This window comes from Equus asinus, chromosome 5, assembly GCF_041296235.1.
Source record: "Equus asinus isolate D_3611 breed Donkey chromosome 5, EquAss-T2T_v2, whole genome shotgun sequence".
NCBI classification, from domain to species: Eukaryota; Metazoa; Chordata; class Mammalia; order Perissodactyla; family Equidae; genus Equus; species Equus asinus.
This window is the reverse complement of record NC_091794.1, coordinates 23,837,645-23,863,236: the sequence shown is the minus strand read 5'-3', so window position 1 is coordinate 23,863,236 and position 25,592 is coordinate 23,837,645. Positions and strand designations below refer to the sequence as shown.

General features: G+C 55.1%; 1 protein-coding gene across 1 annotated transcript in view; it reads left to right on the top strand.

Annotated features, from left to right (window-relative positions):
• ADCY5 (adenylate cyclase 5) overlaps positions 1 to 25,592 on the top strand; it is a 151,358-nt gene that overhangs the window by 95,741 nt on the left and 30,025 nt on the right. The window contains exons 4-12 of the mRNA XM_014829575.3: positions 5,790 to 5,901; positions 7,514 to 7,641; positions 9,905 to 10,063; positions 11,007 to 11,148; positions 13,070 to 13,210; positions 17,950 to 17,972; positions 18,881 to 19,025; positions 20,252 to 20,349; positions 23,564 to 23,651. Of these exons, the coding sequence (XP_014685061.3) occupies positions 5,790 to 5,901; positions 7,514 to 7,641; positions 9,905 to 10,063; positions 11,007 to 11,148; positions 13,070 to 13,210; positions 17,950 to 17,972; positions 18,881 to 19,025; positions 20,252 to 20,349; positions 23,564 to 23,651 (1,036 nt within the window). The remainder of the gene's footprint in view (positions 1 to 5,789; positions 5,902 to 7,513; positions 7,642 to 9,904; positions 10,064 to 11,006; positions 11,149 to 13,069; positions 13,211 to 17,949; positions 17,973 to 18,880; positions 19,026 to 20,251; positions 20,350 to 23,563; positions 23,652 to 25,592) is intronic.

The window sequence follows — 25,592 nt, the reverse complement described above, 5'->3', positions numbered from 1 at the left end:
GTGCCCACATCCAGTGTGTGCAGCAACCTCTCCCCTGTGCCTCTCCCAGCCGGTGCCCTCAGATGGTCCTCTGGCTGCTCCTCATCCCTATGCCCCCCTCTAACCATTTTTCCACCAGGCCTTGGAAAATGCCCAGTTGTCTGGTATTCATTCTCAGCCAGGTGTTGACAAGAGCACGCCTGATTGTGCTGCTCGCCCAGAGTGTGTGAGTGACCCATTGCCCCTCCTTTATCTTACAAGGGGCCTGGACCCTGGCGGCTCCCCAGGTTGTATGGCTTGTAGTACAGAGAGGGCAAACTGCAGGGATAGCCTTCCTGGTCAAGAAGAGACCCCGGCCTGTGGCTGGGCCTCTCCAAGCTACACACCGGGGGGCCTCCAGGGTGCTTCCCACCCTGCTTCTGCAAGACCTCCAGCTCCCGCCTGGCCCAGCATCCTGGGAGTTGGGCTGAGACCTTGCCATACACCCTTCCCACCCCCACCCCATGACCGCTGTGCCCCCAGGCCCCTGCTTCTCCTGAGTCCATCTCCATAGACAGTTTGCCTCTTGGCATTTCTTGAGTCCCCTCCTGACAGAATGCTTGAGATCAGGGGAGCAGGTCCTCAGTGCTGCCCTCTGCCCCAAACACTAGGAGAACTCGGCTCTGGTGTTCAGAGGTGCTGCCGGATGTGGCTTCCACAGAGCAGGGTCAGACGCTGACGGCTTCATCAAGTCACAGGGCCTGTTGGCAGCGAGAGGGAGCAACAGTGAAGAAATGCACTTAACCAAAACTGCATGTTGTAAAGCCGAGCTGAAGCTGTGACAGAGAGCTGAAGGGCCTGTTGGGGTAATTGGGATGAAGCGCCTGCCCGCTCCTGCCTCTGGAGTAGAATGCAAGCGACCGTGAGTGATGGATGGCAGGCAATTAGGGAGGAGCGCACAGCCAGAGTGGGCCTTCCCCGCTTCTGCCGCCTGCCGGGAGGGCCTGAGCGCATCGCCAAGATGAGCTCTCAAGTGGGGACTGATCGATGAATTAGCACCTTACTGCACGTCTGGGCTCAGCGCTGGTTGTAAGATGGCCCTCAGAGTCACTGAGGAGCAAATCGGGAAATCTTGGCCAGCAGAACAGACGGTCTGCCACTGGGTAAACCTCATAAAACAGAGGTGCCTCCAGAAGTGACAGTCATTAAGTAGAATGCTCTCCCAAGTGACTTTGCCTCTGACAGGATGTGGGGGGAATGTGGAGGTGGCCAGGTTTCCATCAGTGTCAGGGAGAGGCTGCAGGGGTTCAGAGTTGGGACCTCAGAGACCCTGTCCAAGCTTCCTTGCACGTTTGAAGCCCTGCTTTGAGGCACCTCCTCCCTGGCTGGCTGGCTGGCAGCTCTGTCACACCACCTGAAGGGAGCCAGCTACCCGCCCCTCCCTGATTCCTCAGCCACTGCTGACAGCCCTGGGAGGGGGCCATGCAAGAGCAGATCCCAGGAGACGGGAGGGAGGGTCAGGCTTTCTTAGCCACCTGGAGGCCACACTAATGTTGTTTCCCATGTCTCCTGGCACAGAACCAGGAAGCTCCCCGTGGCCTCTGTAACCATTCCCCTATCTATTCCAAGAACACTGCTGGAGCATCTGCTGGGTGCCAGGCCTGCAGCTCTCGGATGACGTGCTGGGGACCCTAAGAGGCCCAGTGGGATAGATAGAAGAGCTATTGGAGTTGCTGGTCCTGCCCCTTCCTTGCTCTGAAACTATGAAAATTCTCTGTCATTGAACGAATATATATTAGGCGGTGTTGCGGGTCGAATCGTGTCCCCCAGAAGATATGTTGAAATCCTAACCCCTGGGACCTGTGAACGTGACCTTATTTGGAAACAGAGTCTCTGCAGATGAAACCAAGTTAAGATGAGGTTCTGCTAGAGCGGGATAGGCCTCTGATCCAATAGAAGTGGTGTCCTCATAAGAAGAGGAGAGACAGACACACAAGGAGAAGCCCATGTGACAGCAGAGGCAGAAATTGGAGTGATGCGGCCACAAGCCGAGGACTGTCAGCCACCACCAGAAAGAGGCAAGGAAGGATTATGCCCAGGGTCTCAGAGGGAGTGAGGCCCTGCTGACACCTTGATTTCGGACTTCTGGCCTCCAGACCTGAGAGAGAATAAATTTCTATTATTTTAAGCCCCCCAGTTTGTGGTACTTGTACAGCAGCCCTGGGAAATAAATACAGGCACCTACTCTGTGCTGTCCTGTGCTGGGTGGGTGGGTGAGTGTGGGAAGGGTAGATAGAGTGGAGGGCAAGGTGGACATGACCTGTGCTCATTCATTCGGTCATTGGGTTGCAAATTTTATTAAGCGTGTCCTCTGTGTGCCAGACATCATGCTGGCGCTGGGATGAAGCCAAGAATCGAGCAGACAAAAATGTCTCCCTCCGGGAGTTTACATTCTAGTGGAGAGAGATGGACAGGAGCGTAACAACTGCAAAGTAATAATAAATAGTACCTTAGACGGTGAAAAGTGCGATGGAGACAAATGGAGCAGGGAGGGGAGACAGACTTCTGGGGGGGGCCCTAGGTTTAAGTAGGGCAGCGGGGGCCTCCTTGAGAAGGTGGCATTTGAACTGGTGCAGTGGTTTCCAACTCCGGCTGCAAATAGAATCACCAGCGAACCTTAAAATAAACAAAAACAATAATGGCAGAGCCCCACCCAGGCCAGTTGAGTCAGGGTCTCCCGGGTGGGGCTCTGGGACTCTCTGTAGAAGCTCTGGGGTGATTCTAGGGGGACCAGGTCTCAGAATGACTGGTCTATGGGAGGAGAGCACAGCGCCGAGGCCCAGCAAGGTGCCCTGTGGGGAAGGAGGGCGGTCGCAGGCCTGCCCACATCTGGACGTGGCATGCAGCGGGGTCAGAGCTCAGTGAAGCGAGGCTAGGCCCCCTGAGCCCTGTCCACACACATCTCGTGTTCTGGGGGCGGCCCCTTCTCTTCCTCCTCCTTCTTCCCCTCGGATTGGTGCTGTGGGTTACCTTGCCCAGGAGCAGGCCTGCCTCTGCCGGGTTCTGGGACTTTGTTCTTTCCTACTGTGAGGGTCTCAGCAGCCCCCAAAGCCAGGCCTCTGCTGTGTAGCCCTGAACCCAGAGTGGAACAGCTGGGCATGGTGTCTCCGGCTGTGCATTTGAAATACTGAGGTCAGCCAGGGGGCTCTCACTCAATGTCTTCCTTGACTCTGGTGCAGCCAAGCTTGGCCACAACCTGCCTTGGCTTTGAGTTCCTGAGAGTTAAAGCTGAATTTCCAGAACAACTATGTAACGGTGCTTCTTGTAGGCTGAGAGAGACTTTTCCCTTCTTCTGGGTGGAGTGGGGCAGCCACCTGAGAGATGGGGAGGTGGCAGGTGGGCCAGAATAGGGGTCTACACCTATTAGGGAGCTGGGATCAGCATCTGGAACCTGACAGCTTCCCCTCACCCACTCCTGTCTCCCCCAGCGCCCGATGCCCCCGGCCAGCCCCTGGGCGAGGCGCTGAGCCCGTCTGCAGGGTCAGACACCAGCATCAAAGCATGATGGAGACTCCCGACTCCCTTTCATCTTCTGAGGCCGCTGCCTCGGAGGCTGCCCGCTCTGGAGCAGCTTGTCTGATGTTCTAATGTCCTGAGTCCTGGGGCCTGATGGGACAGCGTCTCTCCTCTCTGCTTCTCCTCCTCACCTTGTCTGCTTTCCCCTCATTGTCTCGTCTCTTGTCACATCCCTGCATTTCTCCCACTCTCTTTGGCTTCCCCCGGCAGTTGTCTTTGCTGATCCAGCTGGGCTCAGAGCGGCCTGAGGAGCCAGGGTGCCAAGAGAGAGCTCTGGGCTCAGCACCTGGGGTCTGCCCTCTTGTACTTTCCTGGGAAGTGACACAGCCTGGCTGGAGCCCTGGGATGCACTCTCTGGTGGCCCAGCCCGTCTCCATGTCCCCTTGTGTGAGCTGGTGAGCAGCTGCTGAGTGTGGTCCCTCTGGGTGGAGTCCTGTCCTCACCTACCTACAGCAGCTCACACATGCCTCTTACGGCTCCCTCTGTCCCACATACATTGCCAGACCATTGAATTACGCTCGTATTCATTTAAGATGACTGCAGGGCCAACAGACAGCATAGGATTTACTGATTCAACTCCTGGACTGTGAAGCCAGGTTGCCTGTGTGGCCTTGGGCAGGTAACTCAACCTCTCTGTGCGTCAATTTTCTCACCTATAAAAGTAGGATACTGACCTCACAGGGTGGTTGTAGGCCTTAAATGAGTTAATACATATAAAGTGCTTAGAACAGTGTCCGACTGTTTTAAAACGTAGGTTTTATTATTATTCAGGTGTGGTGAGGCCAGTGGATCAGGAGACGACTTCCATTGAAGAGGCAGTTTGTTACGCACAGTTCCCAAGAGGAGGGGGCACGCCACCCCTTGAGGGGACCCCACAGGGAAGCACTCCAATTGGGCAGGAGGCAGAGGGGGGCGAAGCATGGGCAAGAGCCTTTATGGTGGTTTCTGTGGGAAGGAACAGGTGAGGCAGGGTAGGCGGGCTTAGGATGGGCTGGTTTGAATAATGTCAGCAGGCTCTGGGGTGTAGGGCCTGTCCCGAGTTGTCTGGTACCTGTCCCTGGGGTGCTGGGGGCAGAGCAGAAGGGGCCCGGGTGTGAGAGCCTGATTGGGGCTGGGGCTCTGGACTCTGAGGCGAGTTGTTGACTGTCTCTAGGAATTGGCCCGTCTGGGAGGGACAGGCTCCCGGGGGTCACAAGGCCCCTGATGTCAAACACCAGAATGAAAAGACATGCTTAATGTACTGGCACACATTTTTGGAATAAAATGACAAAGTACGTTTAGTTCTACATTCTCAATTTAAAAAATGAGATGGTTGCTTCTGGAACCGCAGGAGCCGCGTGGTGGAGTGGAGGAGCAGAGGCCCGGGGGGTGGAGGCCACCGTGCTGTGGTCTCCAGCCTCTTCCCTGGGGCTCAGCCTCCTCTTCGTGAGATGGAGACCCCAAGCCTTGCTTCAGGGCAGCCCGGAGGATCCCGATGATGTGTCGGAAGCTCCCATCCCCATGCCTGGCCACCAGGAGCGTCTCCATACAGGAGAGTTACTACGTTCCTGTGTCCATTTTAAGGGAGGAGCTCTAGGGCCCTCACACGTTCCAGCTCTGGGCCTCACCTCTGGCAGTCTGTTATGAAAAAAAAGGAAGGTGTTTTCAATCTTGGGAACACGAGCCTCCAGAAACGGATAAAAGATCCAAAACGTGCAAGGCAGGGACTGGCTGGTGCATTTGACGGGGCTCCTGGGGCTGAGGCTGGAGGAGCCGGCGGGACGAGGTGGGGGCTTCCGGAGACGCACACAGACTGGCCGTGTCTTCCTCTCTCCTCCGTGTGGCTCTTTCAGTCTGTCCTTTCTAGAGGACTCCCTCGAGATGCTCTCTCCAGAGCAGATGAATCAAAGGCCTCCATCCCTAGGCCCAGCTACCTTGAGGGGGTGGTCGGGTCAGACAGGGCCAGGCCGCTATCTGTGGTCACCTCAGGCAGACACATGCTCCCAGGTCTCATGCGCCTCTGCGCCTTTCCTCCTGGGAGGAGTGAGATGCAGGTAGAGTACAGACAGGAGGACTGGATTGGCGTTTCCCTGCCAGCTGGGAGAGGCCACCCTCTCAGCTCTCTGGTGCCAGGGCCTCTGTCCCCTCCCCAGCAGCTGTTTGGAGCCCTGTAGGACTCTTGCTGCCCAGCAGCCCTCTTATGGCTGAGGGCGGGCCCTGGCTGTGTCCCCCGACCTTCCTCCCTCATGGGGGTCTTCCTCCACCTGTCTCCCCAGCATCCTGTTTGCTGACATCGAGGGCTTCACCAGCCTGGCGTCCCAGTGCACTGCCCAGGAGCTGGTCATGACCCTCAACGAGCTCTTCGCCCGCTTCGACAAGCTGGCCGCGGTGAGTCACCCTGCCTGCTGCCATCAGGCACTCGCGTGCCTGAGCCGAGACAGGAAGGGTGGCCTGATCTGGGCTGCCTGAGTGGGGGTGGTGTGGCCAAGGACTCACTGAACCCCAGGGACAGGCCTGTGCCAGGGTGTGGCCTGCTGGGCAGAGCCCTCTGTTGGGAACTGGGAACGGCCAGAGTGGCTGCGTGGGCTGTGGCTGTGTGTCCTCACGTTGGCCCCAGCCACACACTCACACATGGAGATGCTTTCACAGTGTTGCCAGTCACAAGGGAGCCAGTGGGTGAGCCCTCCATCAGTGGAAGTGGGTGGTGAGGCTTGTCAGTAATACCCCCCAAACCCCAGAGGAATTTCTGTGTGATGGGCATGTTAGGTGTCATAGAGCCACTTTCCTGATGCGATTGGCTGGAGTGATCAGAGAGTGAGTCTGAATCCCAACTGGCCCGCAGACAGCTGTGTGCCACCCCTCAGAGGCTTCCTGAAAGAGGACCCTTAATGTTCCGACAAACTAGAAGTCACACCTGTTGGTGTGGAGCAGTGAACTCATTAGGTCCCTGTTTCCACCTCTGTCATCCTTTCCCAGCTTGTGTGGCTATGGGCGATGCTCTGAGTCTTTGTAGAGTCATTATTTGTCACAGGTCACTTACTACAATGTCCACCAACATGTGGACATGTCCCCTTTGCCCTCCCAGGACGCCAGACCAGATGGTTGATGAGAGGCTGGTGCTGGTCGGAGGTGGTGCCGGGGCCTCTGTGGGCGTTAGATGGTAGGCCCCGCACCTCACTCGTGTTTGTCACTGAACGTGGGTGAGGTGAACCGGTTCATGCCGGGGGCTTGTGCAGTGGATGGGTCTTAAATGAGAGTCCAGGCCACACAGATACTCGAGTGCCAGCGTCCCAGCCTCATGAAGTAGCTTCCGGGAGCCAGATTTGGACAGCTGATAATCGATGATCAGTGACATATATCCATGCCAGTTGTGGATTGATCGCGGCCTGCTGGGGTGACCCTGCTGGGCCAGTTACCCGGGGGTGGGGGGGACCGGGGAGCAGCCGGCAGGTCCCTCAGCGCTGTGGGTGTCTTATCACTCAGGGGCTTGCTGGTCTAGCAGAACTCTCTTTGATAAAATTTCAGACAGGCCGAGGGGTCAGGTGAGATTGTGTTTAAATCTCATTTCGGCTTGAATCTTTTTGTAAAAGACGAAGAGTCAGAAAACTGTTCACAGAAGCTGAGGCTGAGAGTCAGAGCACGGTCCAGGGGTGGGGTGGGACGGGGACACTCACACGCAGCTTGGGGCCGTCCTCGCGCTGCCACAGTGGGCCAACTGCATTCTTCCGGGGCCTCTGCTGTGGCCATAACAGTGCGTTCCTGGTCCTGGGGAGGCTGGAGTGCCTCTCTGAGGGCTGCTCGGCCTGTCCTCCGTCCCCCACGCTCCTGATAAGCCCGTCCCGGGGCTGGGGCCGCGCATCCTGCCGGCACTGAGTCTGTACTTGCTGCCCTAAAAGGCAAGTTATTCCAGGCACGGGGTGAATCTGTTTGCCTCCCGTTTCTTTCCCTCCCACTTCTCTTTCCTACTATTTTTAATTTTTAAAATTAATTTGCTTTCCAGGAGAACCACTGTTTACGTATTAAGATCCTGGGGGATTGTTATTACTGTGTTTCGGGGCTGCCTGAAGCGAGGGCTGACCATGCCCACTGCTGCGTGGAGATGGGCATGGACATGATTGAGGCCATCTCGTAAGTGCCTGTCTCCAGGGGGACTGCCCGTCTGCAGGGAGACTGCCCATGTGTAGGGGGAATGTCCATATCTAGGGGGACTGTCCATGTCTAGGGGGACTGCCCATGTCTAAGGCGACTGCCCATGTCTGGGGGGACTGTCCATGTCTAGGGGGGCTGTCCATATCTAGGGTGGCTGACCATCTCTAGGGGGCTGACCATCTCCAGGAGGACTGTCCATCCTCAGGGGAGCTGACCATTTCCAGGGGGACGGTCCGTCTCCAGGGGGGCTGACCATCTCCAGGGGGACTGTCCATCTCCAGGGGGGCTGACCATCTCCAGGGGGCACTGCCTGTCTCCAGTCTGCAGGGGGCCTGTCTCACACCCTGAGTAACTGACCAGCTGGCTGCCTGGTTGGACAGGGAAACAGTGGGGCAGAGCCCCCTCCAAGGACCACTGGACCTGTCGGGGGGTAGATGTGCACCTCCGGGCTGGGAGCCTTCTCTGGGGCTCCTGGTACACAGCGGCCTGGGAAGCTCTTCCCAGAGGAACGTGTGCTGTGGGAAGGGAGCGCTTTGCAGACTCTGGGCAGCAGGTGTGGACGCACCTCTCCAGGAGGAGGACAAGCTGGCAGCCATGCTGTGAGCGGCTCTTGCATGCCAGTCTTTCATATCTTCTCACAGCCAGGCAGCTAGGGGTGGAACTCTCTGCCCCATTTCCTCCCAGATGAGAAAGGCTGGACTCAGGTTAAGCAGCTCCCCAGGGTCATACTACTGGACAGGTGAATTCAAACACAGGTGTTTCCATTTTAGGAAAACCCATCCTTCCTGGGAGCACAGCAAAAAGGGTCTGTGGCCAATTCTTGGTCACTGCTGGCCATAGCAGGAACCCCTGTCCTTAAAATCCATGGACAATCCAAGCTTACATGTCAGCCAGGGAGCGGGTCAGAGATTGCATCCAGGGTCAGTAACTTTGAACTTTAGAAGGGGCCTGGGCAGGGGCAAAGGGAAAGCCACAGTGGGCAAGGTCAGAGGTCAGAGCAGCTGTCCAGGAAGGTGGCTGCCTCCATTCAGTTTGGCTCAGTTCCATTCGGCGGTGTTTGCTGAGCACCCCTGCGTCCTGAGCTAGGCGTCCGTTGCAAGAGAGAGGCTGGGATTGCATTGCTCTGATACCAGGCATGCCGAGTGGATACCACCAGGTCAGAGAGGCAAACTGGTGGGAGGGCTAAGGAGGGGGCTGTCCATTCCATTGGGAGGACGGAGAGAGGCTTCCTGAAGGAGGTGGCCCTGGAGTTTAGCCAAAAAGGTAGAATGAGCTGTCATCAACCTAAGCAAGTGGTCAGAGGCATTGTGGATGGAAGGAACAGCTCCAGTAAAGGTGTTTGCAGATTGATCCCAGGACAAGAGAAATGATGGATGACATATATCTTCCCTGTGGTGGGTGTCAGCCTCTTGCTGGTGGGGTGGGGTGGAGGGCGGGAGTCCAAGTGGTCACTGCCTCTCAGATGGCTGAGTGGGCCCATCCCCAGGGTGTCAGGGAGGGTCCAGGTCCCTGAAAAGTGCACGCTGAGTGTCTTACCACAGAGCACCTGCATCCTCTTCCGCAGACACAGACCTGGAGATATACAGTCAGTCCCACTCCCCTCCCACAGAGGGCCTCCTGTCTATTGGGGACTCCTGGGTACATGGTGCACGTGGTGGGGACTGGAGCTGCGTTCTAGCACCTGGAGCACCCTCAGTCCCCTGCACCTGCCCAGGCCCCCGTTCTTTCCTGAGCAGGAGTATGTCTTTCTAAACTCTGTTAACCACCTTTCTCCATTATCCTGCTAACGTCGAAGCAGCAGCAATGAGGATAAATCCAAGAGCGTTATGTGAATGGGATTTGGAGTGGCTGTAACTTCCCTGTTTGGCTCAAGTCGGCACTAATGTGTATTTGCATTTTCAGATCACGATTTAGTTGACTGAGGGTAGCGATCGCCCGAGCGCCCCGGGTGCCCGAGTTGGGGGAAGCAGTAGGGCCTGGGCTTTAGTGTGAGGCGCTGCGCCACCTTGTGGCCAAGACAGGAAACAGCGCCTCTCACAGATTACAGCACCTGAGCAGCCCGGCCCAGCCCGTGCCCTTCGCAGGGAACGGTTTCCGATTGGATTTGGGCTGGACCGGAGAGAAATGACTGTGAGCCCCACACCTTCTGACGCACCCCCGACCCCCTGCTTTCCAGCCTCGCCCCTGCTCTGTGTGCCTGGTCCCTGATCCTCTCCCAGCCTCACCCCTGCTCCATCCCCAGGTTGGTCCGGGAGGTGACAGGGGTGAACGTGAACATGCGCGTGGGAATCCACAGCGGGCGAGTACACTGCGGTGTCCTTGGTCTCAGGAAGTGGCAGTTCGACGTCTGGTCTAACGACGTCACGCTAGCCAACCACATGGAGGCTGGAGGCAAGGCGGGGTGAGTGAGGACCACTGGGGTGAGCGAGGACCTCGGGCAGCGGGGCAGCGCGGGGCCCAGACTTTGCTTCTCACCCTGCCCCACCCACGGTGACTGTCGTAGGAGCGGGGCAGTGGGCAGGACGGGGTCACCTGCAACCCTGGGTTGGCAGAGTTAGGTGAAAATTACTCTACCTGGCAAATTACTTACCCCTCACCACGGCAAGTAGGGGTAGGGGGCTTCGTCTCCACCTTTGCAGAGTCTTCATCGGAAGATATTTACACAAACGCTGTGGTTTGTGAGATGCAGTAGGTAGGGTGGAGTTCTAGAGGAGGGAGCCGGGGATAATTTCCAGTGTAGCCAGGACAGAAAGGAGGTGGAATGTGAGCTGGCCTGGATGACTGGGCAGGATTCGGGCTGGTGAGGAGGGTAGGGAGGGGAGAGTGTGCCAGGCTGAGGGAAGGGTGTGAGGGCAGGCACAGGTGTAGGAAAACAGTGTTTCCAAGGAATCGAAGTAGAGCAGATGGCCTTTTAGGGACCAGTGGAAGGAACAGTGCCTGTGTTAAGAAGGACGTTCATGCCAGGCTGGGGAAGTTGGACTCGATCCTGTAGTCAGCAGCAGCTGCTGTTGGCTTCTGAGCAGGTTTGCAGAGTTTGTGAGCCTGGAGCCGGTGTCCTCCCAGCAGGCTGACAATGTATCGTGTTATTACAGTAATATAACACAGAGGGGAGATGGTGTGGTGCTGTGGACAGGAGCTGGGACAGGTCCCCCGAGCCATCTGATGACCTTGGAGGGATGCCGTGTGCTGAGGTTGGGACGAAGTTTGGGGCTAGCGTTTGAGCCAGAGTTTGGGGCCCTGGGCTTTGAATTGGGATTGAGTTGGTTGCAGTTTGTTCTGCATAGGAGCTGGAGTTCTGAACTCATTTTCTGCCCTCCCCACCCTGTTTCCCTGCCCACCTGTAGACGCATCCACATCACCAAGGCCACACTCAACTACCTGAACGGCGACTACGAGGTGGAGCCAGGCTGTGGGGGCGAGCGCAACGCCTACCTCAAGGAGCACAGCATCGAGACCTTCCTCATCCTGCGCTGCACCCAGAAGCGGGTCCGGGGGCTTGGGGGCCAGGGAACCAGGGGGCTCAGAGTCTTCGTTCTTTGAGGGAGGGAACTTTTCTTAGCCTACTGCTTCCTTCTCTTGCTCTTTCCTTGAGTCAAGTCGTGAATTCCTAATGCATCTCAGGAAGGACATGAGAGTTAACCGAGGCCTTGCAAAGGCTGACGGCAAAGAGGGAATGATTTCATTTTGCTTCTGTTGCAAAAATGCAACAGGCCTCAAATCGTTTAGCAGCGATACATCCAAAGGCCACGAGATGGCAGTGAAGCACCAAGGAAATCTGGGTATACCAGATATTTTATCTCCAGCTCGTTCCTTTTCTGTTGCCTAAACTAAGTGGACATTTGTCCTCCTCTCTCTCTCTCTCTCTCTCTCAGTGTCTGTCTCTGCCTGTACTCATATATCTGTTGTTTCTTGAACCCCTGTTTTTTCCCATCTTTTACTTTCTAGTCTCTTCCTTCTTTCTCATTTTGTCTCAGCCCACACTTGCCAAAATACAAAACTGAATTATTAGCAGACCTCAGTGTTCTATTTTTAATAGTGCCACATTCCATGTTCTTAATTTTTAAAGCAGATGAAGAGAACATTTCCTATTTCTCCCTAGATTAAAATGCCTTTTCCTTAGGAGTCTTTCAGTTGAATTTATCTGTTGGTCAGAGCCCTTTGAGAGAGAATACCTTCCCCTTTTCTTTCCTAAGAAGTTAAAGATAAAATGAAACTGTGGGAAAAGTTCAGAGGAAGTCTTGGATGGAGCAGAAGATTTTTCAAGAGAGGAGGGGCTCTTCTGGGAAGGTGTCCACCCTGAGAGGGACATCGAGGGGCACTGTGTCCCGCCACAGCAGCACACCCGGGACACGGGTCCTGGCTGCAGGGCCTCTGAGGCAGCTGTGTCAGGCCCCCGCACAGACACCAGGAAGGGGTGTGGGAGGGTTAGGGCACTTTGAGGAGAGCTCCTAGTGGCTTGATTGACACATTTTTAAACATTTGCTTGTTGTTTGGCCAGAGTATAAATGAGCTGGGATTCTCCCAGGCCGTCCTCCCACATTCCTCCTCTCTGCTGGTTCCCAAGGCCTCCAGCCCCACCCTCTAGCGCCGCCCAGGCCGAAGCCTCACTCTCTACCCTGGGTTCTCTGGGTCTGGGTCTTCCAGCTTGACAAGCGGTCCAGAAACGATGTCCCTTCAGCAGTGTCAGCTGAAGCAGGCTGTGTCCCTTCCCCTCTGCATCCCTGGTCTGATGGCTCCCTTCTCAGGCTCAGGGAGGGCGTTGTGGGGAAGACCACCTCTTCCCTGGGCCTCTCCAACCATCTGCCTCTTGTGCCCATTTGGATGGACGGGCAGACAGATAGACAGAGATCCTGGCTGGCACATGGGTAGCTGGGTGAGGCCCCGTTTGTGTATTTGTGCAATGCATGTCAGCCCTTGAATCTTATAGTTCCAGTGACCCAAACCTCTGGAAGCTGCCTTCTGGCAGTAGGGCCTGTCCTAATGCCCACTCTGGTAGCACGGGCCTATTTTGGATAAACTGAGTGGAGATTGGAATCCCAGGTTTCCTCTCCCTCTGTCACCCCTGGGCACCTGCAGACCCAGGCTCTGCCACCCTTGAGAATTCCATGCAAACTACAGATGTCCCCGTGCCCCTTTGCTTTCTCACCAGACCCATCTCATCATCCTCTTCTGCCCTGACCTGGGCTAGCCAGGGCTGGCAGGAGGGAGTTTGGAGGGATTTAGGATGTGTGCCCAGGTAAGCTCTGGGATCCTGGCAGACCTCTGGGATCCTGGTTGTGCAGAGAAGAGAGGCACCGCTGCCTAAACCCCTCCCTGGCCTGGCCTCTGGGAGGAATGAGAAAGTCCTCACTGGGGCTCCTCTGGTGGGCCCTGCCCACGGACTGATGCATCTGTGTTGCTCTCCCAGAAAGAAGAGAAGGCCATGATCGCCAAGATGAATCGCCAGAGAACCAACTCCATCGGGCACAACCCGCCACACTGGGGGGCCGAACGCCCCTTCTACAACCACCTGGGTGGCAACCAGGTGTCCAAGGAGATGAAGCGGATGGTGAGTGGCTGGCAGGGCAGTGTGCGGGCACATCCTCCGGGGCAGGGCCTTCCGAGGGTGTGAGGGCTGGGCCAGGCCCCTCCTTCGTCCTAGGGAATCTGGAGAGCCACAGAAGGAAACGTTGGAAGGGGGGCTCATCCCAACTTTGGACTAGGAGCCGGAGCACCTGACTTCTGGTCTTGGGCTCTCCCCGTGAGCCTTGCTCTCCCTTGGCATGCCCCATTTGGCTTTGGAACGGAGTGACGACACCCCTTCCTCCCTCTCTCTTGGTAGAGAGCTTGCTGGTGCAGGCTGGAAGCAGGCCCATCTGCCTGGACTCAGGGTCCAGCCAAAGGCTCCAGTGGTCTCTTGGCACTATCTGGTGAGGCCCTGGGGAGTGGAGTGGTTACTGGCTTATCACTCGCCCTTCTAGTACCTGCTACATTTCCCAGGCAGTTGGAAAACATCTTTTGGCTCAATTGCTCAGAAACCATCCCAGTGCTTTTTGGCAAGTGCCAGGTGATGGTCCCCTTTGCCCTCTGTGCTGAGAAACACTCCCGCTGACTGCAGCCTTCCGGGGGGGCGTGCAAGTGGAGAGAGCAGAGACCGCAGTGGGGTGCGAGCTCCATTTCAAGGCTCCTCGCCTGCCTCTGGGGACAGACACCCCTGGGCATCGCTGCACACACCAGGGCCGGGCTAACTCAGGATGCGCTGCCCGGGTTCTATCAGCGATGATGGAAAGAAGAATTCAGAGGGGGGCAGAAAGAGGAAGAGCAAAGACAAGAAGTCAGGTTCTTGCAGCAGTGTTCTCCTTCTTTCTTTCCAAGAGCTTGGCTCCTGTATCGGAGCACACTCCTCAGCTCAAGGGCAGCCTGGGTCCAGGTGGGAGTCGCCCACGCCGAGGGAGGGATGGTGAGGAGGGAAGGTGCAGGGAGTGGTGCCCGTGTGGCCACTTAGTTCGCACAGAGCCGGGGTCGAGGAGTAAGGCAGGGCATGCCGGCCCCAGGGTCCCTGAGTTGGGGCCTCTGTGGATCAGACTAGGTTTAAGCAGCAGCAGCAGGGTTTAGAGACAGACTCCATGAGAATCCAACAGAGTCAGCAGACAGGGCCAGGGTCTGAGGGAGGAGACAGGCTGGGGACCCAGTCACTGTGCTCCTTGCTAGCTAGCATGTAGCAGATGATGAAAGTTTAAGGAAAATGTACAGGAGAAAAACTGAATTGAGTCAAGACCTCCATTTTAACTTTTGACGGTAAAGAAGCAACATTTGGGACACCAAGATCTTTGAATGTGGATGTCCACACGCCTGGTCCGTGCTGCTCAGGGTTCCAGCCACCACTTTCTCCCTCCAGGACCCTCCCCAAAGCACAGAGCGGTTGGTGGACCCTCCCTTCTCACCCAGCCCTCGAATAATCTGCAGACCCTGTGCCCACGGTCTAGAGATGAGAGGGGGTGGGAGGACAGGGGGAGCCTGAGAGGGGAGGGGGATATGAAGAGTGGGGAGGCCGTGATCCAGGTGGGAGGGAAGAGAGGAGCAGGGGGCGGGAAGTCAGGAGAGGACAGCCAGAGGAAGCGGGAGACGCAGGGGGAGCTGGAGACGTGGAGAGTGGGGAAGGAACAGGTGGGACAGGATGGAGATGGAGAGGAAGGAAAACCACCAGCAGGCAGGAAAGTTACCTGGTGGGACATTGCCTTCTCCGTTTGAATCTTTGGAAAGTTTTTTCCTTTAGCGATATTTGGTATAAGCAGAATCTTTCGTTATTTCTGAGCCTCGGAGGAGGCAGTGTGGATATAAACACCAGCTTGGCAGACACGTTCATCATCGTTAGGAGAAGGAGCCTTGGAGGAATTAGCAGAAGGGCTGTAGGTGAGGAAAGGACAGTCTCAGGGGGCCGACTGCTGGATGGCCTCCTCGTGGTGTTAATTGCTTCGTCCAGCGGTGGGGAGGGAGGAGAGCATGTGGGGAAGAGCAGGGTCAAGGACACCTCTGCACAGCTTGGGGGGAAGAGGCTCCCCATCCCCCCTCTGGCTGGGCAAAGTGCCCGGCATCAACGTGCCAACTGCTGCCCCTGCAGCTGCCCAGTCAGAGGGTCCAGCTGGGGATGAGGCAGGTTCCACAGCTGCCAGACACACCGTGGGCTTTTGATGTGAAACTCGCCTGAAATCTTTGGGAACGACGCAAAAAGCGAGCTTCTGCCCTGACTGCCACTGAAGATCGGGGAGGAATTAGATTAAGCAGTGACTGAGAGCGGTTGGAAAGGGCTTAACTTGTAGTCAACGGCTTATTTCTTTAACTCTTGTTGCAGCTTTTACTCACCTTTTACAATGTCGTGACCCGCTGTGCCGGTTTATGTTTAGGCCTGAGTGTTGTAAGGTCTCTAAGCTAATTTATTAGCAAGAAGGTCGGCGGGGGAGCGTGCATGGACCTCTGCTCATCTCACCAGCCCAGGGAAGCACTGCATTCTCCGGGGTGGCGGGCTGAGTGCTGGGGAAGATGAGCAGCCTTGACAGGGCAGGCGTGCAAACAGGACCTGCCCCTCAGTCTGGACGAGCTGAGGGGCCACGGCCTCTGCTCTTGCTTTGGGTCCGAGGGAGAGGATCAGGAACCAGACAGAACCCCTGAGCTGAGCTGCTCCCCACAAGTGCTCCCCAAACCACAGGAACCCATCTGAGGGTCCTCCTAGCCCAGTTGAGGACCATTGTCCTAGTAAGCAGGCGGGGGGACTTGAACCCGGCCTGCTGGACAGTGTTCTTAATGACCCTCTGCCATGGTTTATGGATCAAAGTGTTTCTGGCTATTGTCAGTCACCACCCCAATCTAACACTGAACTTTGCACACCAACACGGCCCCCATGTGCTTAGAGTGGACCTGGCCCCCAATGCCAGTCCCAGCAGATGACCAAAGAACCCTGGAGAAAGTCAGAAACAGGCCATTAAAAACATTTCAGGTCGATTTTTGAGCTGTAGAGACCAGCATAGGCATCATCCAGCTCAGTCGTCCTCAGTCCTGCAGGAAAATCGTCGCCGGCCCCTGTGATAGAAAGCAGCAGGCCAGCACGTCACCTGATGTTCCCAAGCGAGCTGGCCTGCCCACTCTCTGCTGCCTGCTCGAGCTGGGCGCCGAGGCATCCCGGGAACATCCGGCATGGGCCCACCCCAGATGGGGCACTCGCTTGAGTGACACCAACGTCTCCAGCCTGGAGCTGGCATGGGGAAGTGGACTGGGTCTTGCAGCAGGCATGGAGGGCCTGGCAATTTCTCAGAGGACAAGGAGAAGGGTCTGGCTCGCCCAGGTAGACAACTGCCAGGCAGCCTGGGAGGAGCTCAGAGCCCACGGCTGGGCACTTGGTTATCCCACTAGAGGCTGCCGAGGCCCAGGCAGCCCTCAGCTGGGGGTAGAACGGAGAGCGAGCACCTTGGCGCTGCGTGGACCCCACTTCTGTTTTAGTGCCCAGCAGCTCTGGCTCATGGAGACCAACATAAATCCCACTTTTTGTGTTTCAAGCCATGTCCTCAGAGGGAATGAAGAGAGATGTGTTCGTTAGGGGTTTGGGTTCACCCAGCATTGGCCAAACTCCCCATTTGCCCAGCAGTGTGCTCCAGTGTGCTGGGCCAGAAATCAGAGGTCATCTGCCCTTGTCCCGGCAAGCTGAGCCTTACCTGAAACTGCCTGTCCTACCTGTCGCCTCCACCAGTGCCACCCAGATTCCACCCTCGTCCCATTCTAGGGAGCGCTCCCTCCATTCTGCCACAACTGGTCAGACCCTGACACACATCTGTCCCTTTGTGGACTTGATAGATTAACTCTAAATAGAGCTTTGAGTTTGGCCACCATAAGGGACCTTCCCACCCTCACCCCTGCCCCGTCTGTATGAACATCACAACAGTAGTCAACTCGGGGCAGGCAGGTCCCTCACCTCCTGGGTCCCCAGCCAGCTCTGGCCTTGTGAGAACGTTGGTTCTCAGAGATGGGCAAAGCTGTTACAGTAACAGGAGCTTAATTTTCTTAAGCTTGTAACTTGTGAACTCTGGGGAGATTTTATGTGTGCTCAGTGGGGGTGGGGGTAAGTGTGCATGAGTGTGGGGATTAGTCAGCTTAGAGGTTTCTTTTATTTTCATCTGAGTAAGTGGCAGAATTGGGAGGGAACCCACCAAGTCCAGGGTCCAGGAGGCGGGGGAAGGGAGGTTTGGGGACATATGACAAGGAAGCGGGTGTGGGGACAGGAAGAGCTTAGACACATGGACTTGCCAGCGGATGAACTGAAGTCACAGTGCGCCCCAGCGTGTAGCACAGAGTCTGACCCATAGGAAGAACCCAGCTCATGGAAGGAAGGAAGGAAAGAACTACTGGGGGCCGGCCCCATGGCCGAGTGGTTAAGTTTGTGTGCTCTGCTTCGGCGGCCCAGGGTTTTGACGGTTCGGATCCTGGGCGCGGACATGGCACCGCTCATCAGGCCATGCTGAGGTGGCGTCCCACATAGCACAGCCAGAGGGACCTACAACTAGAATATACAACTATGTCCTGGGAGGCTTTGGGGAGAAGAAGAAGAAGAAAAAAGAAGATTGGCAACAGTTGTTAGCTCAGGTGCCAATCTTTAAAGAAAAAAAAAAAACTGAACTGCAACCGTCTCTGTGTCCAAGCTCCTTGGTGGGCTGTAGAGAGAAAATGAGCTGCAGCCTCTGCAGCCACATTTCTGGAAGCTTCATTTTCAGTCCTCTCTGTTCTCACTCCTCTCCTTCTCTCTCTATCCCTCTCTTTTAGGGCTTTGAAGACCCCAAGGACAAGTGAGTAATGTGCCCTTGGCCTGGGGGTGTCTCCGAACCTGCCTTCTAGATGAGCTTCCCCATGCGCCCTGGAGAACGAGCCCACGCAGTCTTGGCTGAGGGTGCACGGAGCCCACGGCAGCTGACAGAGGGCAGCCCGGGACCCAGGCCGCCTGGCATAGAGAGAGGCTGGGCCTGGCACTGCCCCCTTATAATCTCCACTCTGAGCACACGTGTGCACGCAGCTACACACATGCATACACACACGTGCAGCTCTCAGGGAGATGCCAACTTTGCACCTTGGTGGCCAGCGCCTGGCCACATCCCAGTTCCTTGAGGAAAGTGAATGTCCTCTTTGTCCTTCACTTCCCAGTTCTCAGGGACTGTCAGAAATCCCACTCAAGGACTAGGCTTCCCCCAAGAAATAGGGTTTTTAGTTCAGCACCCCAAGGTCCTGAAACCTGCTTCCCAGAGGGCCCCCAGCCAGGTGGAGGCAGCCAGGTGCTCCCAGGCCCTGTGGCAGAAGTCTCGCCCCGCGATCCCCGCCTTCGTTTCAGGGTGATGGGACAGCTGGAGAATGAACAGCACAGAACCGTTACCTGTAGGGGAAGAAACAATTAAGCCTGTGATAATAATTCACAGTATTTTTATAATATGATAATATATCAATAGAGGCAGAAATGCCTTATCGTCAGGGAGGCCCTCCCGCCAGCGAGTCTGAGATGGGCAGTTTTCTGCACATATGTGCAGTTATTAAGAGGGGCACTGGGCTTCTGGCCACCCCACTCTCACTCCCAGCTCCCCCACCCCTTATTAGGGCTGATCTTGGGCGACTGCGGCCCCTCTGATGAGTCTGGGTGCAGCGGCAGAGCCACTGGTGGCATCCCTGGTGGTCAGCCCATCTTGTGTCTGCGCCTCTTGCTCCCCAGGAACGCCCAGGAAAGTGCAAACCCTGAGGATGAAGTGGACGAATTTCTGGGCCGTGCCATTGACGCCAGGAGCATCGACAGGCTGCGATCTGAGCATGTCCGCAAGTTCCTCTTGACTTTCAGGGAACCTGACTTAGAGAAGAAGGTACAGCACCCGGGGTGGGAGGGAGGCAGGACCAGGGGGACCAGGCCGCAGGACGGCTTCCACCCCATCTCCATCACAGTGGAAAGAGCCCCCTTCTTGTCACCTCACTTTCCCCAGCTCTGATGCTTCCTGCCTGGGAGATGGGGATCTTAGGGAGACTTCCTGCTCAGAAGGGATAAATCTGAACCTCTTCATGCCTCAGTTTCCTTGTCTGGAGAATGGGGCTATTCGACACACCTACCTCACAAGGTCGTAGTGAGGATTAAACAAATCCTTGTAAAACACAGTGTCTGCCACAACGTAGATGTTCAGTGTTAATTGCTGTTTGTATTATTTTTGTTATTATTGTTATTCTTATCATTAAGGACTACCCAGCTGCCTGGTACACTGGAAGCTCAGAATATCAAAGTTGGAAGGGGCAGTCAAGATCTCTTTGTCGCACCTCCTTAAGCTGTGACTTGAGAAAGCTAAAATGCAGAGCAGTTGGGTGACTTGCTCTAGGCCACCCAGTGAAGCAGTGACAGAGCTGGAACCATACCCTGGTCCAGGGTCCTTGCTCCACATCACAGGGTCTCCCTGGTGTTCGGTTAAAATGGGTTCATGTGAACTCATGTCACATCAAACGAGGCAAACCTAGTTAGGAGGTAAAACTATGGGAGGGGAACTTACTCTGTTGACCAGCGGTAAATGGAGTTGACCCACAGAAGCCTTACCCTCGCTGGGTGACTCTATGCCTGCTCAGCCTCTGTTCTGCAGCTGGTTGCTGTCAGGAGAGGAGCTGGTGCTGAGAGTTGAAACCTTGGAGATGAGCTCTGTGATTTTGGACAAGTTGCCTGACCTCTCTGAGCCCCAGCTCACTCACCTCTAAAGTAGAAAGAATAACAGGGCTGTGCCTACTTCTTGGGGCTCTTGTGATGCTGTGCAATGATGCTCACAGACCCCGGCACGTGTCCTAGCGTGTAGCTGGTCTCAGTAACTTAATCATTTTGAATTATCCTCACGGTGACCCGGCCTGCAGAAAGTTTCTGATTTGACATAATTCAGCTGCCCTCCCCACAGGCACCACCTTTGGTGGTTTGGACTGGCTTCCTGAGAGCTAAGGCTAGCACTGGTTCTCGGGTCTTCTCAGTCTTAGGAGGGGGCTGCCCCGAGGGTATCTGGATGGAGTGGGACTGGGGCAGACAGGGCCGGGTACCTCCGCCCCTCACCCTGCCCTGTCCTTGCAGTACTCCAAGCAGGTGGATGACCGATTCGGTGCCTACGTGGCGTGTGCCTCGCTGGTCTTCCTCTTCATCTGCTTTGTCCAGGTCACCATCGTGCCCCAGTGAGTACCCCATCCCTCCGGTGCTCCCTCCTCCAGCTGCAGGGGCTCGGGGGTGGGAGGGAGGTCACGGAGGAGAGCAGAGATGGGAGCCTGGGCTGAACTTGCTTGGGCAGGGGAGAAGTTTCCAGGGCTGTCCTCGGTGGGACCAGGAAGCCAGGAGTCTGCCTCCTCTGTGCCGGGGGAGCGACGTGCTCGTTCCCAGGAGGAAACCTGCTCTCTGGGCACCGCCTGCTGCATGAGAGATCCGTCTCACGCTGCATCAGCTCCTCCCGGTTTAACCACACTGTCACCCAAGATCTGCCACAGGCTTGTTTCTGTATGGCCTTGGCTTCTTGCCAAAGACTCAATACATCTTCAAAAGATAAAGGTTTTCTGCTACTCTGGCTATTTCAAAGACTGGATTTCAGGTTCTGAAGGCTTTCCTCAAAGAGATGCTCCTGAACTCTTCTGAGAACTGGCCGTGTCGCTGAGGGAGGCTTGTGGCTTCCGAGGGGACAGGGGACCACTCTGAATGGGTGGTGGGCTCTTGGAAATGAAGTGTTTGTTAGACAGTCACAATAGGGTCATGCTTAGGTGAGAAAGAGAACTGCTGTGTGTATGTGTGTGTTTACCTACATATGTGCATGTATCTAAACATATTTTTTACTTTTTTTTTTTTTTGAGGAAGATTGGCCCTGAGCTAACATCCATGCCCATATTCCTATATTTTATATGTGGGATGCCTGCCACAGCATGGCTTGATGAGCAGTGTGTAGGTCCGCACCAGGGATCTGAACCATCGAACCCTGGATGCTGAAGCAGAGCGTGTGAACTTAACCACTACGCCACTGGGCCAGCCCCTGTTTTTTACTTTTTATTATGTACTATTTCAAACATACAGAAGAGTAGTTATAATCAACACCCATCCCCCTGATATAACAGTTATTTATATTTTGCAATTTTTGTTTCATCTATTTTTTTTCTGATTTTTAAAGTAAATTTTAGACATAAGGACATTTTTGCCCCAAAAACCTTAATATACATCTACTTTAAAAGCATTTTCTTTCTTAACCACAATGTTTTACACACCAAACAAAATTATCACAAGTTCTCTACAATCAACATATACCAAGTCCATGTGGAGATTTCCAAAACTGTCCCCCAAAATGTCTTCTACTCTTAGTTTATTCACAGCCAGGGTCTACTCAAGACCCACTAGCTGCATTTGTTATATCCGTGAGTCTAACTTAATCGAGAAGGGTCCCCTCACTCCAGCGCCTTCTGTTTTTAATTTTGAAATAATTAGAGTCTTACAGAAAGTTACAAAAGTACAGCAGAGAGCTTCTGTGCACCCTTCATTCCCTTTTCCCTACTGCGGACAACTTGCCCAACTGCGGTACCATCGTCAGAGCCTGGCAGCGAACGCCGGCGTGGCGCTGTTCACTCTCCCCAGACCGTATCCTGACTCCATCGGTGTTCCCCCGATGGCCTTTTTGTGTTCCAGCAGCCGGTCCAGGCTCCCACGTTGCATTTAGCTGTTGCATCACCGTAGTCCCGTGTAGTCCGTGACACCTCCCAGCCTTTACTTGTCTTTCGTGGCCTTGGCTCTTTTGATGAGTACTGGCCAATTAATCAGTAGACGGCCTCTGTCTGGGTTTGCCTCGTGTTTTCTCATGATTAGATTGAAGTTATGCATTTTTGACAAGAATCCCACAGAAGTGACATTGTGTCCTTCTCAGTGCGTCACATCAGGAGGTACACGATGGTGGCCCGTCTTATTACTCAACGCCCTGTGTTTTCAGTGGCACTTACTGTTGGAGAGAGAGCCTTTACGTTTGTGTCTGTGCTGACTCTGTCAGGTTGCCCAGGTGGACACCAGACAGTGGCTGCACCCTGGTTCTACAGCTAATGCCCATCGGCTCCTGCTCTGAGGCTGTGCAGAGCTGGTGGGCTTGGGGGTCTTTACTGGCATAGGACCCCGTTTTTCTGTACTGATGGAGCTCCACGTACCAACGAGCAGCTTAGACCTCTGTCCCATCGTAACTGATAGTCCCCTTTGCCTGGGGACATCACCCCGCCTCTTGGCACATTCCTTTCCCTGCAGCCTGGCCCAGGGGCTTGTCGTCCCATCCCTTGCTCTGCCTGCCGTGGGTTCCAGTTCGTCCCCTCCTCTGGCCACAGCTCCAAGTTGCTAAGGCGCTGAAGGAGGTCATTCTCTGGCCACCCTCTCTCTAGGGAAGCCTTAGAAGCTACTTAAAAGGTCTTTCTTTCCCTCTGACGAGTGTTCTCTCCCTTTGTTCTGTTAGTTTAAGGCAGCCGAGTGCTGGCTTCTGGGGGAGCCTGGAACAAAGACCCTGTTTGAACGCCTCCCCAGAGGTGTTCACCCGCCTTTTCCAGTCCGCCACTGGTCTTTAACCTGCTGACAGCGCCTGGCATCTCAGGCCACCCTGACTCCCGGGAGAAGGAGTTCTGCGGCCTCCCCTGCCACGGCGGGCGCACTGTACCTCGGTGGTGCCTGCCCCAGGAGGGCCGGGGGAGGGTCCAGATGGAAAGGCACTTGCAGCGCTTCTGTCCGAGGATTTGGCCCACGGTGAACGTTAAGATCACCTGTGGTCTGCCCTGAAAGGAGGGGCCGGGGAGAGCCTTGCATTTTTGTTGTTGTTGTTGAACTGGGCAGGAATAGGAGAGCAAAAACTGAGCAGGACTTGTTGTGGGGCCTGGCGGTGGGGGGACAGGGTTCAGGGACTATGCCCTCTGAAGGGACATGTCACTGCCGTTTCTCAGAGTGGCTGGTGGGGCTGCTGTCAAATGCATTTCCATAAAGGGTGGCTGTTTATCAAATCGGTTTTCAACCTTCATAGTTACTTTTCAAGCCATGAGTGACTATGTGGAGGGAATAACCAGGTGATTTTTAAATTGGATCCTAGCAGGCTAAATGACGTGAGTCTACGGATAGCTAAGAATTAGGCAAAACATTGAACAGGTGTCACCTGGCTCTCCATTCGGCTCCCCTGTGGGCTGCTGCGCCCCCCAGAAGGTGCAGGAAGGTGGGAAGTGCAGGAGCCGGACTGTTAGTGAGGAGGGTCCTGAATCGGTTCGCAAGGCTGTGTAAGCCCTTCTCAGGGAGTCAGGGGCTAGAAAAGCCTGGGCTGTGGGTGCAGGGGAAATGGAGCAGCTTGTGCTTCCTCCGCCGGGGCCCCCAGAGCCCCAGGGCTGCCCGCCTTCTCTCTTCCAGCTCCATGTTCATGTTGAGTTTCTACCTGACATGTTTCCTGCTGCTGACCTTGGCGGTGTTTGTGTCCGTGATCTACTCCTGCGTGAAGGTGAGTCCAGCTCACGCGTGAGGCCCAAGTCGCCCACTTCCCTCCCTTCCCGGCCCTCTGATGGGGCACCTCCCAGGCGCCCGAGTCCCACCTGGGCCCGGGGGTGCATGATGCTGGAGCTCTTAATTGGCGTTGGCAGCAAGCTCAACCACGGGGGGTAGTTTGTCAGTGGAGCCTTGTTTGTATTTGCTGTTTTAATTAGCTGCTGCAAATCTGTGCAACAAGAAGATGCTGTTGCTGCCTCCTCTGTCTGTCCCCTCGGTATGAGGTGGGATGAAGGAAGGGCACCAACCGCGATGCCTGGCACAGAGCAGTGGCCAATAGACACTTGCTGAAAGAATGAGTGTGGAAGAGATCTCTCTCGACACCCGATTCCGGGTTCCCTTGTGCCCTGGAGTTGACCCCAGAGGGGACCATAGAGATGATGGCTTTTGAGCTGTCCAGCATGTAGATGAGCAGGGAGGCCCAGAGTAGTTCAGTGTTGCAGTCAGGGCCATACAGCTGGTCATGTGAGCGTGAGACCCTGTTCTGTGTTTCTCTCGTGCGCCTTCTTTCAAGGGTGTGATGGCCCCCCAATGGGGGCCAGCCTGGTCCTAGTGAGCACTCTGTCCCCAGCAGGTCCAAGCCTTCTCCAGCTTCTGCTGTCACCGTTTCTCTGCTTCTCCCTGACACTCACTTGGATCCACGGCCCTGGGGGGCCAGGCCCTGCTCTCACTCCCTACATACTCTGCCGTGGGCACCATGTTCTCCTTCTGAGGGGATCAGACCTTTGTCACTTCCAGAGTCCCCTTTCTCTCGCCACCCTCCGAATAGGGTCCTTCATTAGGCTAACTGTTTAATTACCTGATGGTCCAGGTCTTGGGGGACTGATTGTCAGAACTGGAAGGACCTTGGGAATCATCTGGCGTGCTATGGCCCTGGCCTGAGCAGGTGCAGAAGTGGACGTCCAGAGAGGAGCAGGGTGGGCCAGGGTCGATGGCAAGCTGAGCCCTGTGCTCAGCCAGTTGCTTCGCTGCATCATAGGGGTTCATCCTGAGTCCCTGCCTTGCTAAAAGCTCCTTCCTCAAGGCTACGGCCTGCTTCCTGCCCTGTGTTCAACCCCTCTTGCCTTTTGGTCTTGCTGTTGTCAAGCTCCCCAGCCTACTTTTCTCCCAGTGAGCAGTCCCACTTGCTTCATCTCATGGCTATAAAAGCACACCATCTATTCAGCATAGCCAAAAGGTGGAAACAACCCAAGTGTCCACCAACAGATGAATAAACAAAAGTGGTCTATCCAGACAGTGGAATATTATTCAGCCATAAAAAGGAATGAAGTTCTGACACATGCTACAACATGGACAAACCTTGAAATCATTATGCTAAGTGAAAGAAGTCAGACACAGAGGGATGTATATTGTGTGATTCCACTTACACGAACTATCTAGAATAGGCAAATTCATAGAGACAGAAATAGATTTGAGGGTACCAGGGGCTGAGGAAGGGGGATGGGAAGTTATTGCTTAATGGGCACAGAGTTTCTATTTGGGATGATGAAAGGGTTTTGGAAATAGATAATGGTAATGGTTTCACAACAGTATGCATGTCATTAATGCCACTGAATTGTACACTTAAAAATGGTTCAACTGGCAAATTTTATGTTGTGTCTATTTTACCACAATAAAAAAGTCACAACCACCTAAAAATAGAGGCACACTGTATCTAAAAGAGCCTCTTAAACGTTCTTTTGCTGAATCCCAAAAAAGAATCTTTGCTTGGGACCAGCCCACTGATGTAGTGGTTAAGTTCACACATTCCACTTTAGCAGCCTGGGGTTTGCCGGTTCGAATCCTGGGTGTGGACCTACACATCACTCATCAAGCCATGATGTGGCGGCATCCCACATATAAAATATAGGAAGATGGGCATGGCTGTTAGTTCAGTGACAATCTTCCTCAAGCAAAA